Source organism: Aricia agestis, chromosome 2, assembly GCF_905147365.1.
Source record: "Aricia agestis chromosome 2, ilAriAges1.1, whole genome shotgun sequence".
Taxonomy (NCBI): Eukaryota; Metazoa; Arthropoda; class Insecta; order Lepidoptera; family Lycaenidae; genus Aricia; species Aricia agestis.
This window is the reverse complement of record NC_056407.1, coordinates 1,793,119-1,807,918: the sequence shown is the minus strand read 5'-3', so window position 1 is coordinate 1,807,918 and position 14,800 is coordinate 1,793,119. Positions and strand designations below refer to the sequence as shown.

General features: G+C 38.4%; 1 protein-coding gene across 3 annotated transcripts in view; it reads right to left on the bottom strand.

The window, feature by feature from the left end:
- Positions 1–14,800, bottom strand: part of LOC121738346 — a 37,402-nt gene that overhangs the window by 17,090 nt on the left and 5,512 nt on the right. For all 3 annotated transcript variants that reach the window (XM_042130333.1, XM_042130344.1, XM_042130337.1), the window contains exons 2-3: positions 8,661–8,767; positions 8,051–8,201 (exon numbers count right to left, since the gene is read on the bottom strand). In XM_042130333.1, coding sequence (XP_041986267.1) covers positions 8,051–8,201; positions 8,661–8,756 — 247 coding nt within the window. In that variant the 5' untranslated portion in view covers positions 8,757–8,767. The remainder of the gene's footprint in view (positions 1–8,050; positions 8,202–8,660; positions 8,768–14,800) is intronic.

The window sequence follows — 14,800 nt, the reverse complement described above, 5'->3', positions numbered from 1 at the left end:
TAAATCTATTGTGTCTGCGATTCCCATGATCGAGGTAATAATAATTATTAATATTTACGTGGACTCTCCGGGCGAGCACACCCGCGCGGCGCGCCTTGACGACGCCCAATTCGCAACGTGCAGCAGAAATCGTAATATTTTAATTTCGCCATAACATTAAAACCAAACGTCCAATTTTAATCATTCAAAGACCAAATATTATCTACATTAACTGTACTTAGTAATGAAATAATTTATTTTGATAAGAATTAATGCCATGAGTAAAATAAAGGCATTTAAATGTAGTCCAAAAATATTTCAAGTTTTTTTAATAAAAAATGGTTATTGTGCCTCACTCAACATAGATAGGTATAGTGTGTCGCGGACTTTTTTGTAGATATTTAAAAGATCTACAATTACTTAGAACATTTTATGGTTCTATCTTTTATAGTTTAGGCAGCGTATGCGAAAAAAGTAACATTTCTGGTTGATTTTTTACACCTTGCGTCCGAAAATCCCAAATATGTTACGGAACCCTATGTTTTTCCAAAATAAAATTTAGCCTATGTTCAGCAGAATTAATGTAGGATTCCAATGGTAAAAGAATCTTTCAAATCGGTCCAGAAGTTTCGGAGCCTATTCAAGACAAACAAACAATCAAATCTTTCCTCTTTATAATAGTAGTGTAGACTAGCTGTTGCCCGCGACTCCGTCCGCGTGGACTTCAGTTTATAAAGTGCGATGTCAACAAAATTGGTGTCAAAAGCTTTTATAAAAAAAACCCTGGTACCCCTTAAATCAATACAGCTGTGCAGTGTGCACACAATAAGTATTTCATTTTTTTATATTAAACTTTATATTTTATGCCAAATTTTAAAGCTTATTTAGCCCCCCAATTACACAACTTTACCCATAAACTATTTATCATTGATAGGTTTAAGGTTACGTCACTGCACAGATAAGGTACTGAGTTATTTAATACCGTAGAATAGATATAACAATCGAAAAAATCGAAACTTAAATGTAAAATGATACCACCTCTTATAGAAAGACTTTTGAGCAAGCGTCAGCGCGATGTAGAAGACGCACGGCGCCATCTATTATGAATTTTTGGAACTAACTTAATTTGAACAAATTTACGCATTTTCACCCCCTGACAACCCTTTTTTCCAGTAAAAAAGTAGCCTATGTCCTTTCTCAGGCTTTAGACTATCTGTATACAAAATTTCATTACAATCGGTTCTGTAGTTTTGGCGTTTGGCGTGAAAGCGAGACTGACAGACAGACAGACAGAGATACTTTCGCATTTATAATATAAGTATAGATTATGTGCACACTGCACAGCTGTTTTTGGGTATTTTGATTAATAACGGGCCGCGCTACACCGGAATGGCAGCGGCGAGGCGAGCACTTTCAGCGCTGCCATTCCGGTGTAGCGCGGCCCTAAGAGGGGTACCACTTACTAGGGTTTTAAAAAGTTTTTAAATTTGATACAAATTTTGTTGACACCGCGCGCTATAAAGTCCACGCGGACGAAGTCGCGGGCAACAGCTAGTTTCTAATATATTCCCTGTAATAGTCCTACACTGGCCGCTGGCTCTCCTTGGTCGTACTCCCATAGATAGTGCGGACAGGGAGAGTCACCGGCCAGTGTCACATAACATTCAGATTAAACTGTGTAACGGGCCTCTACGTGTTGGCTTCGGCCCCACGCATGCCTTCCAAAGGTCCGGGATTTAATTGCCCGAGAGCAAGGAATACCTTACACAAACATAATAATAATAATAATAAATTCTTTATTGACTTAATAAGTACAACAATCCTATGAAGACACTGACACCCAAACTAGGCTTATGCCCGTATCTCAATATATTATGTTAAAAACAGTTAAAAAGTTATTTGAAAAAAAAACAAAAAAAATTTTTGCTACAAAACCCTACGTTATCCCCCTACGGGCTACGCCGTAGAGGTCTACGAAAAAAATATTATGACGGAATTATTTTATTTATTATCATTATTATCACAATCATAAGACACATTCTTGTTAAAACAAAATGAATGTATGTAGTAAGTATACAAGAATTTGGGAGAACAATACCGTCAGAATATTATAATAACTCCCACACCTGTTTCGGTGACGGTGGCCGGTTGTGTTGAAACCAGGCCAGTTACGCAGGAGTAATTTTTATAGTGCCCAAGTGTGTGCGCAGTACACAAGAGCACTCTCTATTCCCTTACTCTCATTTAACCCAGTGGGACGGAAGACCTATAGACTGGTACGAGATCAGGCGCAGAACCGACTTTTTAGATGCCCATCCGACGCATGGATCATCTTACTTGTCAGACAATCAGCTGGATTGAGAATCGAACCCATGACCTCCGAGTCAAAAGCCACGCTCTAATCTACTGGACCAAGGAGGCGTTCAGAATACAATTGGAACGCGACAGCTATGGCCATATCTTTGCTGTATTGTCCTCTTTATTGTGCGAATTTCGATCACAGTAGATTTATTACATGCTAGAAGAATGAGTAATGTTTCCTGGCTAACATTGTGCAAACAGGTCTGGTCTATTGTTGAAATTGATAAAGGAATTAAGCGGGCGACATTTTTTGCCCGCTACTTTTCTCTGCGATGTCGTAGCCCGTAGGCGTATGATGACTAATCTATACTAATATTATAAATGCGAAAGTATCTCTGTCTGTCTGTCTGTCTGTCTGTCTGTCTGTCTGTCTGTCTCGCTTTCACGCCAAAACTACTGAACCGATTGCAATGAAATTTTGTACACAGTTATTCTAGAGTCTGAGAAAGGACATAGGCTACATTTTGATGTGGGAAAATATCTTATTTCCATGAAAATATCGATGAAAATTACTTCGCATTGCGCGTGGCCAGCGCTCATCCCGGGGGTCCTGGGTTCGAGTCCCGCAGGCGGAACAAAAAGTTTTCAATGTTCCTGGGTCTTGGATGTGTATTAAAATAAAATTTCAAAAATCTTAAATATATTTTATGTATAATATTATAAAAAATCCAGAAATATATCGACGCGATGCAATGAACATTTTAGTTCTAATACGATTCAACAGATGGCGCTTTTTTTTACTTCGTTGGAACATAGAACTAATCATACTTATTAGTTATTAAATTATTATAATATTATAAATGCGAAAGTATCTCTGTCTGTCTGTCTGTCTGTCTGTCTGTCTGTCTGTCTCGCTTTCACGCCAAAACTACTGAACCGATTGCAATGAAATTTTGTAAACAGTTATTCTAGAGTCTGAGAAAGGACATAGGCTACATTTTGATGTGGGAAAATATCTTATTTCCATGAAAATATCGATGAAAATTACTTCGCATTGCGCGTGGCCAGCGCTCATCCCGGGGGTCCTGGGTTCGAGTCCCGCAGGCGGAACAAAAAGTTTTCAATGTTCCTGGGTCTTGGATGTGTATTAAAATAATATTTCAAAAATCTTAAATATATTTTATGTATAATATTATAAAAAATCCAGAAATATATCGACGCGATGCAATGAACATTTTAGTTCTAATACGATTCAACAGATGGCGCTTTTTTTACTTCGTTGGAACATAGAACTAATCATACTTATTAGTTATTATGTTTTTGTTTATAGTTTTTAATACGTTAGAATATTATGTTTAATAATATTATCACTTGCTATAATAATAATCAATCTATCTTATCTTATAGAACTCCTACTGCATTTCTAAGGAGTTCGAGTGTGTTGTGTTGGCCTATATTCCATCCAGAAAATATATCAATGCAATCAACATTTTAATTCTAATATATGAAAACAGATGGCGCTTTAATTTTTACTTCATTATTATAACAGAACTAATCATACCTACTTTATTATATATTATTGTTTTTATTCATAACTAGCTGTTGCCCGCGACTTCGTCCGCGTGGACTTTAGTTTATAGCGCGCGGTGTCAACAAAATTTGTGTCAAATTTAAAAACTTTTTAAAACCCTGGTAAGTGGTACCCCTCTTAGGGCCGCGCTACACCGGAATGGCAGCGCTGAAAGTGCTCGCCTCGCCGCTGCCATTCCGGTGTAGCGCGGCCCTTAATTAATCAAAATACCCAAAAACAGCTGTGCAGTATGCACATAATCTGTACTAATATTATGAATTCGAAAGTATCTCTGTCTGTCTGTCTGTCTGTCAGTCTCGCTTTCACGCCAAACGCCAAAACTACCGAACCGATTGTAATGAAATTTTGTATACTGATAGTCTAAAGCCTGAGAAAGGACATAGGCTACTTTTTTACTGGAAAAAAGGGTTGTAAGGATCGTAAATTTGTTCAAAAAATTCATAATAGATGGCGCCGTGCGTCTTCTACATCGCGCTGACGCTTGCTCAAAAGTCTTTCTATAAGAGGTGGTATCATCTTACATTTAAGTCTCGATTTTTTTCGATTGTTATATCTATTCTACGGTATTAAATAACTCAGTACTTTATCTGTGCAGGCAGTGACGTAACCTTAAGACCAAATTTCACCAACGACTGTTAAAGTTAATGCTCGAATTAGTATCACGTTAGCTGTTTTGTTTTTCATATGAATGAAAGAGAAGACAGGATATTTTAACAAGCTGTTAACACTAACAGACGTTGGTGAAATTGGGGCTAAACCTATCAATGATAAATAGTTTATGGGTAAAGTTGTGTAATTGGGGGGCTAAATAAGCTTTAAAATTTGGCATAATATATAAAGTTTAACATACAAAAATGAAGTACTTATTGTTTGCACACTGCACAGCTGTATTGATTTAAGGGGTACCAGGGTTTTTTTATAAAAGCTTTTGACACCAATTTTGTTGACATCGCGCGCTATAAACTGAAGTCCACGCGGACGAAGTCGCGGGCAACAGCTAGTATATTATATTCTGTGGTTATACTAAACAATCTAATCATGCGATGTCCAAGTCGATCTATTTATTTAAAACGTAAAAGATTTTTAATAATGATATGATAATAACTTACGTAAGTAATAACTTGAGACAGAAGGTCCCCTAGACCTGAATAAATTAACCGACTTGGTATTGCATGGATCTCATAAATTTTTACGGTTTAAAAAAGGAATTGCGACTTGCGAGACTTGGTTTTTTTACAGGATGTTTTTGATGGGATCTCACTTCTTTTTGTAGAGTCGTACTTTTCTCCTTTTTGGTACCATTTACTACTATGAATATCAATAACGATTTTTATAAAAAAACAAATAAAACTAACAATTAATAATAATATAATCATTATGTACCTATACAGTATTACTATACTACTTGCCTTTCATGACTATCCAATATCCATACTAATATCATTATAAATGCAAAAGTGTGTTTGTTTGATTGTCCTTCCTTCACGGCCTAGCAAAGCAACCAATCGACTTGATTTTTGACGTAAAACTTAGTTGAAAAGAATGAAGAGTAACATAGGCTACTTTTGGTCTTGGAAAAACGTCAGGATTCCAAAGGAGGTTTACAAGAATATTCGTATTTTACGCGAATTTTGAATTCCACGCGAGCGAAGCCGCGGGCAAAAGCTAGTGCTTCATTTACATAGATACCTATCTACAAGTACGGTATTACTCCTTCGAATATACGTACGGAAATATCGATGGTACCGGTACAATGATTCATAAATTGCAATAATTAATATAACTTTGTAATCTTATACATGTACTTATATGGGATTACAAAGTTATTCACGAAGTTAGAGAAAAAAGAAGAAAACTGGACAGTAATTATGAAATGTTTATTAGGTTTTCCCTTAATTAAGACACTAAACACTAGCTAGATATCTCTCTACCCACGATAAACCGGAGATATAGATGGTACGGGTACAATGATTCATAAACCGCAATTGTAACTTTGTAATCCTATACATTTATATGGGATTACAAAGTTATTTACGAAGTTAGTGTTTCTAGAAAACTGGACAGAAATTTTGAAATATTTGAATTTTTCCTTGATTTAGACATTAAACACTAATTATATTCTAAATTTGAAGGTTCTATGTCGGCTAGAAGTGCCTTAGACTTTTGGTGATCGGTCAGTCAGTCAGTCAGTCAGTCAGTGACTAAATTAAGAAACTTTAACAAGTTACAGTTCTTAAAATACTGGTGCAAATTGAATAAAATTTTAAGTATACCGTGTTTATACAATGCTTGCTTAGCAACAGAAAATTCAGGCTTGTTGGTTTATCCACAATGAAGTTATAGGGGGTCAAAAAGAGCCTGAATTGGTTCGAGAAAAGGATAGTACGGCCGTGCCGCTTTTTTGCTCGCCTTGGCGGGGGCACTGCCGTGCCCCCAGATTTCCAAGTTTGGTTAGGACAATGCAGGCTGATCACCTGATTGTCTGACAAGTAAGATGATCCATGCGTCGGATGGGCATGTAAAAAGTCGGTCCTGCGCCTGATCTCTCGCCAGTCGTGTCGGTCATCCGTCCCACTGGGTTATGAGAGTAAAGGAATAGAGAGTGCTCTTGTGTACTGCGCACACACTTGGGCACTATAAAATTACTCCTGCTTAGCTGGCCTGGTTTCAATGAAACCGGCCTCCGTAACCGAAACCGGTGTGGGAGCTATTATTATTATAATTTTAAATACGCGTATCGATTTCCTATGTCGCGTTTTAAAACTTGAAAAGCAATCAGTGAAACTTCAATGAACGTAGGTTAGGCCATCCTTTCTTTAGTTACACATGACATGAAGAAACTTTGCGATCAAAGCTAACATCCACAATTTATGGACATTTATTGTGAAGAATTTCAATTGATCGCTACCCAATGGGTAGAAAAAAGGTAATTCCTCAATAGAATGCGGAGCAGGTACGCCGTACGACACAGGTGGGCAAAACTATTGTTAAGTTAGCAGGGGACATATTCAACAATGAGTTTTGTCATCCTTGTGAAACTCGTGTGAGAATATTCCGAAATCTTGCGGGTTTCGGTCAATATGTGTAACTTTTAAATGCCTGTTATTGTTACAGGCAGTCTTGCAATTTGCAAGGATTTAAAATGGACCGAATCTTATTTATTGTTGTAAGAAATTCAAGGGTTTAGAGTTTAGAGAGAATTTAAAATGCGTAACTAATTATAGAGAACTCAGTGCCATATTTACAAATTTGCCGCCTGTAGGCTATTCAATTTTTGCCGCCCCTATAACTGACCTTTGAAATTCTATACGTTAGCTTAGTTCACAATCATATCCCATCAAAAACATTTTTTGAAATTTTTTGCTGAGACGACTACACAAGGTTTCACCCTGTGCGGTAGCGAAACGGCGATGCGGTACATATTTACTGGTAGGTAGAATTTGTTTAAGTTAGGGTCAGTAGAGTTAGGCCGTGTAGATTCAGAAGCTTGGCTCTACATGAGATCACATATCTTTTTCACAGGGTAAACCGTAACCGTATGTGGTCGTCTCGGCAATATTTTACAAGAAATATTTTTGGTGGGATTTTTTATTTCTGTAAGATATAAAAAACGGGGCAAAATTTGCCGCCCCTCTAAATCTGCCGCCCTAGGCTCCAGCCTACTTAGCCTATTGGTAAATCCACCACTGAGAGAACTTAATAAACGTCAGCTTTAAAATTTCCTTTATCGCGCCGAAATGTTTGCCAAGATACCGATAGGCCTTCCTGGCACTAATATATATTATATTACAGAGTTAACAGTTAACAGATATGCAGACTGACAAACGCGACGACGCATAAACGAGGAACTCCTATTTTGAGCGTTTTGATCGTTTTTAACATCAAATGGAACGCGGGATAATATGTGAATTGGCCCGCTCGGAAAAATAAGTACTCGCACATTCTATTCGTATGTCGTAGCAAGCAGACTGCTTCAAAAAATTTTATTTCTTACCAGCCGCCTCGACGGGCAGTTTTACCGTCAACATCACGTATTGCGTAATAATATTGACCGTCTCGGGTTGATATTGAACATCGCGCGCCTTCAATCTAGTCAAATAAACTGTTCAATAAAATGAAGCGTGATATTGACAATTTTGCTCGTCTAGGCGGCCGTTAGTTTCATAGTACGTTTCATACCATTGTTCCGCCTGTTAGTAGCCAGCACGCTGGTTGGCGGTCGCGGCGGCAGCGCCGGCGGAGTGTCGGTCTTGGCCGGCGGCGGCGGGCCGGGGTCGTCTGCGCACGCATACTGGACGGACGCCGGCTTGCAGTTACACGCTACTTGGTACTGGAATAGAAGAAGGTGGTGACAATTTGGTACTGGTATAGACGACGGTGGTAAAACTTTAGTACTTGGGAGACGGGTAAAAAAATTGGTAACATCAAACATGTCACGTTGGTAAAGATAGAATTTTAATAATTTTATTGTAAATTTAAATTTTATTTTTGTCTTCAGTGAACCCTTTCAAACTTTTAAGAGGGAGGGGAGGATTTTCTCGCTAGTTTGTGGGTGCTTCGCCCGAGAGAAGGAAGGCAGCCCACCAGCAACGCGGCGGTAGGTACTTGTATGGGCCATTTATCTGCGATATCTGATGATGATTGCGACCTGCATAATGTTAAGATCCAGAAATCGCTTCATAGCGATAAAGCCGCCTTTGTGCTCATGCTGAGTTCATGTAACTTATTTTATTATGTTGGTACATTTTGAGCACAAGCATATTCATTCATTTATTCCTATCATAGTTACCTTGTGCAGGTCTGTGACTGAGGCGCCGGCGTCGCAGTCGGGACAGGCGTCCGGCGCGGGGGAGCTGCGCGCGGACCGCACCGAGCCAGCCGACATTCTGACCGGAGCTGTAGAAACAGTGGCGTTATAGAGAAAAATAAAATATAATATCTAACAAAGGCTTCATCACACTGTCGATGGGCGGGTAAAGTTTGTACGCCCATCGCGCTGCGGTCAAAGATGATCTAGTGACAGCTGCCAGTGTGATAAGGCCCTAACACAAGGCTGGAACCGTACATTTTTCCGGGATAAAAGTATCCTACGTCCTTTCCCGGGTCTCAAAGTATAATATAATTACTAAATTTCAGCAAAATCGGTTCAGTGGTTTGGGCGTCAGAAGAGGTTATAGACAGACAGACACACTTTCGCATTTATAATATTAGTATGGATTCCCGATATGCGAACTTCGCTCTTCCTATCCACCCCCAATCCCCATAAAGACGTGTACATTCCCTTATAGGAAATAATAAACGTAAGACATCGAATATTATCTGGGTCAACATGAACTATTACATCTATACCTGGACACGAACTAACTGGGTCATGTATTCGGTGAGATCACAGTTGCGACACGCGATATGCCATAGGGCTCATAGTTCACGTAAACGCCTTTCCTCGAACACATAACGTCGAATTACATTGCCAAACTTACGAATTTCATTATAGCTTTGTACGCGGGATTTGTACGCGGCGACCGAATCATGAAATTCCGTAACAAAAAAACCCTAACACCAGCACAGTCGGTGCGGCCAGACGAATTTGATAGTACTAAGGCAAGATTTGACATTTGAGATGCTGCAAACTTATAGCAGAAACATTCTAATTTCTAATAATATAAATTCGAAAGGGTCCGTCTGTTACCTCATCACGGTTGAACAGCTGAATCGATTTTAAAAAGCTAGAATATGCTTTGAGTCCCGGGGCAGGAAAAGGTATTCCCGGTGTTAATGAATTTTGGCGCATCAAAATTGTGGAACACGTCAATATCTCTATCATAGAGATATTGACGTGTTTGGCAACTTCAACATCTCTATTATCTAGTCCAGCCATTCTCAAAGTGTGCTCCGCGGAGCCCTGATTATTCTGGGGTCGGTCAAAAATGTCACTTCTGAAAAGGGGTCCTCCACCAAAAAAACCGGCCAAGTGCGAGTCGGACTCGCGCACCGAGGGTTCCGTACAAACCTGCAAGGTTTACAAAGTTCGTTCATTACGACAATCGAGTCATAACTATGGTATTTTTATTGCAAAATGAAATTCATAACATTACAATGGGGAAAGATGGAGGAGCATAAATTTAAGACAAAGATCTCTTTATCGTTTAAGTAATAGCTCTACGCGTTCATGAGGAAAAAAGTAATAAGTTTATATTTATTAAAAAATATATATTTTGTAATGTAACTAAAAATTTAAGGTTTTCGGAATTTTTCCTTTATGTGTGCTATAAAACGTTGCTTCATGCCAAATTTCAAGATTCTAGGTCAACTGGAAGTACCCTGTAGGTTTTGATTCCCTTGCAAGTGTCGAAAATTTGCGGCATAAACGGCTGTATCTTTTGATTGCGTTGGCTTAGAAGTTTGATTTTTTCACAGCTTCAAGGGACAGTAGACCTGAGTAATTGATATAAATTTCAGCTTCATACCTCCACGCGTTCCTGAGAAAAAGGGTCTTGACAGACGGACGGACGGACAGACGGACAACAAAGTGATCCTATAAGGGTTCCGTTTTTCCTTTTGAGGTACGGAACCCTAAAAAGCTTGAGAACCGCTGCTGATCTTGTCTATAAAGGAAATGGAATCGTACCTAATTCGTAAAAGACATATTTGTGAATTTTAGCAGCCTTTAGCCGAGGCCTTATAAGTGTATTAGTGTTTCAATCACGGTACATTCTTGTAGCGCTCTACCATTTATAGCGCGTATGATCTGACAGCTAGTAAAAACGAGCACCAGTCATTACCACCCATGAGAATGAGCGCAGCATACCATGGATAGCATGCCCGGGAATGCTCATAGAAAATTTATTGGCTGCGATTTATAAAGCTGACTTCCTGTGTGTTGCCAGGGCAAAAATTCCCCAGGCATACGAGGGATTCCTGTGTGAAAAAACCAGCCAAGTGTAAGTGGATGTCACGAAGGGTTCCGTACGAAACCGTTACCAAAGTTTGTTGTTTGCAAGTTCTCCCTTAAATAATAATTTATATTGGTATTGAAGCAAAAGTGAGACGGAGCGGCAGCCAGTCATAATATAGAGAACATAGGCATTGTGCGTGATGAAGAACATAGGTGCTGGAGAAACTAGTGTCGCCAATTGAAAACTTGTACTCGATTATGATCTTGACATATCATGTGTTTATGTACGTTCACCTTTAGTTTCTGTACGTTCCCTCAAGCGTTCCATTTTATCCTTTGAGTACGGAACCCTAATTATAACCAGCTGACCGCCTCGTCCGGCCAGGTGGTTAGATTGCACATTAATTATTAAATCTGGCTTTGCAGATTTTTTAACATCTGTCAAACTCGTTTTAGTAGCGAAAATATTTCGTAAGTCACGCCGAACTAAGTTGCCATGTTGGCGATTAATTATTAATTAAAAGCATCGTTTCAATATTTTTAGAACACATTTTTTTATTTGTTCTTTATTAATTATATTGAAAATGATGATGGCTAGAATTATTCAGGGCCTCAGGGGTAAATGTTGTCCCCTTGTAATTTTCGTGTTTTTTTTTATTAATTTCTCATTCCCCCTAACGGTGTCAGGGCTTGTTGTATGTTGTGTTGCATACACAACCTAAATGTTAATTTAGGTTGTGTATGCAACATAACAATAAATTTACATTTCATACATTCAAATATTAAACTTATAAAATTATTCCAATTAAACTAACTAACGATTAATGATTAACAATTCAAATAAATAGCATTCCGATTACAATTATTATAAATGTTAAAATTATAAACAATAAAAATACAGCACAACATTTAACTACCCTAGTATCACAGCTTAAGAATCACAATAACATACACGAATTTCTCTTATTAGTATCACACACTATTGTCTTGCAAAAAGAGAGAAACAAATCCCTCTTTTTTCCCCCAGGATGGCAGGCAGATTCTCACCCGTCACCGATTCGAGTAATTTTCGTGTTCAGTTTGATAAGCTCCTTTGATTTTTCACAGAATATTCGTAGTTGCCTTAATATTAGCACAGTTTTTAATTAAATATCTTCTAAATGTATTTTGAAACTTATAATATATCTACAACTTTACTGCTGATATAATATTATGTTATAATAATTGCAACATCCGGCTTATGGCGGCTCTCGACATATGGCGGCTCTCGACATAGGCGAACGCGTTGGCCCAATGTGTAGAACGGGCGTTCGCGCGTTGGCCGTAGGTATTTAGACGTTGGCCAACGCGCGAACGCCCGTTCTACACATTGGGCCAACGCGTCTGCAGACGCGTTGGCCAACGCGTTCGCCTATGTCGAGAGCCGCCATTATACGCACCTAAAACGGTTCTGAAGAGTGAAGGTCGTTCCTACACCTCATAAATATTGTATGAGGAACCATTTTCCTTTACGTCAACTAATTTTTAAAAAAATCTTAAATGTTTTTATTGGTGACCACTGACCATCATAAAAGTATGCCTAATCTTGGAAACAAATTAAAAAGCTGAGTTCTGTAATTACCTATTATGTTACCTGTGTTACGTACTAGTATTTTATATCCTCTTTGAATAGCCCGTTAAAGTATGACACTGCAAAAAGTAGGTACTTAATGTTATTGTACCTTGTTAAGTGTTTACTACTTCCCTAGTAGACACCTGCACAAATATAACTAACTCCGCTGGCTCAGAGAACCGAAGTGGATCTTGGCCTCCGAATAAGCTTCCGCCATTGAGCCCTGTCCTGCGCTACCTTCTGCCAGTTACTGACTTGAAGGTCACGCAGGTCAGCCTCAACAGCATCTCTCCAGCTATACCTGGGGCGTCCAACAGGACGACGGCCTGTTGGACGGCCCTTATACGCTCTTTTTAAACCGCGATCCTCTCCCATTCGTTCCACGTGGCCCAGCCAACGGAGTCGGTGAGCCTTTGTTTCTCCGATTATATTGGGTTGGGCCACCAGTTCTTCAATTTCAGCATTCTTCCGGATTCGCCAACAGCCGTCATTTGTTTTGGCCGGGCCAAGGATTTTTCTGAGGACTTTCCTTTCACTAGAAGTTTGTTCTCCTCCTTTTGTGTCAGCGTCCAAGCCTCACAGCCATAATATATGCCCAATAATCGTATTATAGATTCGGATTTTTGTATTTTTGCTGAGAAGCTTGGACACGACTCACGAGCAACTTATAAAGAAGCAGCGCTGCATCGCAATTCGCAGGGCATTTTCGACTGTTGGTATCAGTCACAGACTCACAGTACACCCAGTGACGGATTAAGACTACTTGATGCCCTAAGCAATCCATGCCTATCCGTATCTCAACTAGAATCGGTCTTTGAACCTTTACTCTTCTGGCTTAATTTGATTAAGGGCTAATCACCCCAGGTACACAAATTTAAGTTCCTGCACCATGAGCGTACCCAGGTTCTGGGCCAGGGGGGGGGGCAAATCAGATTTTTTATAAGCTAGGTGTTTATAAAGAATAAGAAATTAATAATTTTTAGTTGTAAAAATATTATATTGAAAACAAATGGCAAAAATTCGTTTTATTATTTTTAATTTTTATAGATGAAAGTACTAGATAATATACTTGCGGCCATTCCCAATATTTGATCTATCTCTGGTTTTGCCCTACTAGAGATAGGAATAACTCACATTAGACATTAGAGACATATATTTTATGTCAATTGTGAGCTATTCCTATCTCTAGTAAGGCAAAACCGTAGATAGATCAAATATTGGGAACGGCCGTTAGTAGGGACCTCAACATGACTCCCCCCCCCCCCCTCGGTACGCCCATGTCCTGCACAAATACAATGTTTGTTAATGATTTTAAATTGTTGTGTTTTGTTGAAATGAACTCTCAAACTTCCAAAACCATCGACATCATAAAACTGAGTGTTTAATATTAAAAAATTGCGCACTTCCTGAGCAATGGTTATTTTTAAGGCTTATTTCCTCAACCTCAAGTACGATAATTGCATGAAATTATATAACATTACACTCACAGGAAAGCATAATAATTCTTACTTTCATTATGATACATAATACATCCTCCAATTAAAAAAGCCTATTTCTTTATTAATATTAGCAAGTATAAAAAAAAGTTAAAATAATAATGAGCAGGCTTGATATCAAAGTAGGTAAAACAACCATTTCCACGACTGTTCATCGTTGTCATAAAACACTAAAAATCGGCCAAGTGCGAGTCGGACTCGCGCACGAAGGGTTCCATACCGTTATAGACGAAAAATAGGCCAAAAATTGTATTTTTGTATGGCAAATTTTTGTTTCATTTAAATTTTTATTTTATTTAAATATTATTATTAATTATTAAAGTAAACATAATTATAATTACGGCCTTTATGAAAATTTCAAGTGTCTGTTGCCATTATTGATTACGAGCAAAAAAGGCCAAAAAAATAATGTTTGTTGTATGGGAGCCCCCTTAAATATTAATTTTATTTTGTTTTTAGTATTAATTGTTGTTATAGCGGCAACATAAATGCACAATCTGTGAAAATTTCAGAAGTCTAACTATAACGGTTATTGAGATACAGCCTGGAGACAGACGGACAGATATCGAAGTCTCAGTAATATGGTCCAGTTTTTAACCTTTGGGTACGGAACCCTTAAAACTATAACCCCACTAATCAAATTTCCTGTGTTACACAGGGCATCTATATATTAATACGTGAGCCAAAAACTTTGTATCCCTTTTGACGAAAAATGGGGAAACGTAGGTGAATGAAATTTTGCACAGTTATAGTTTATATGGTGAAGGAGTGCATCGAGCTAATATTATTTTGAAATTATGCTTTTATCATACATTTTTTTAACAAATAAAACATTACACACACTACAACACACACTAGGAAAAGTGACAGATTTTTGAGTGACAAGCCTAGAACACACATGTACTGCCAAGATCAGAAGATAGGTA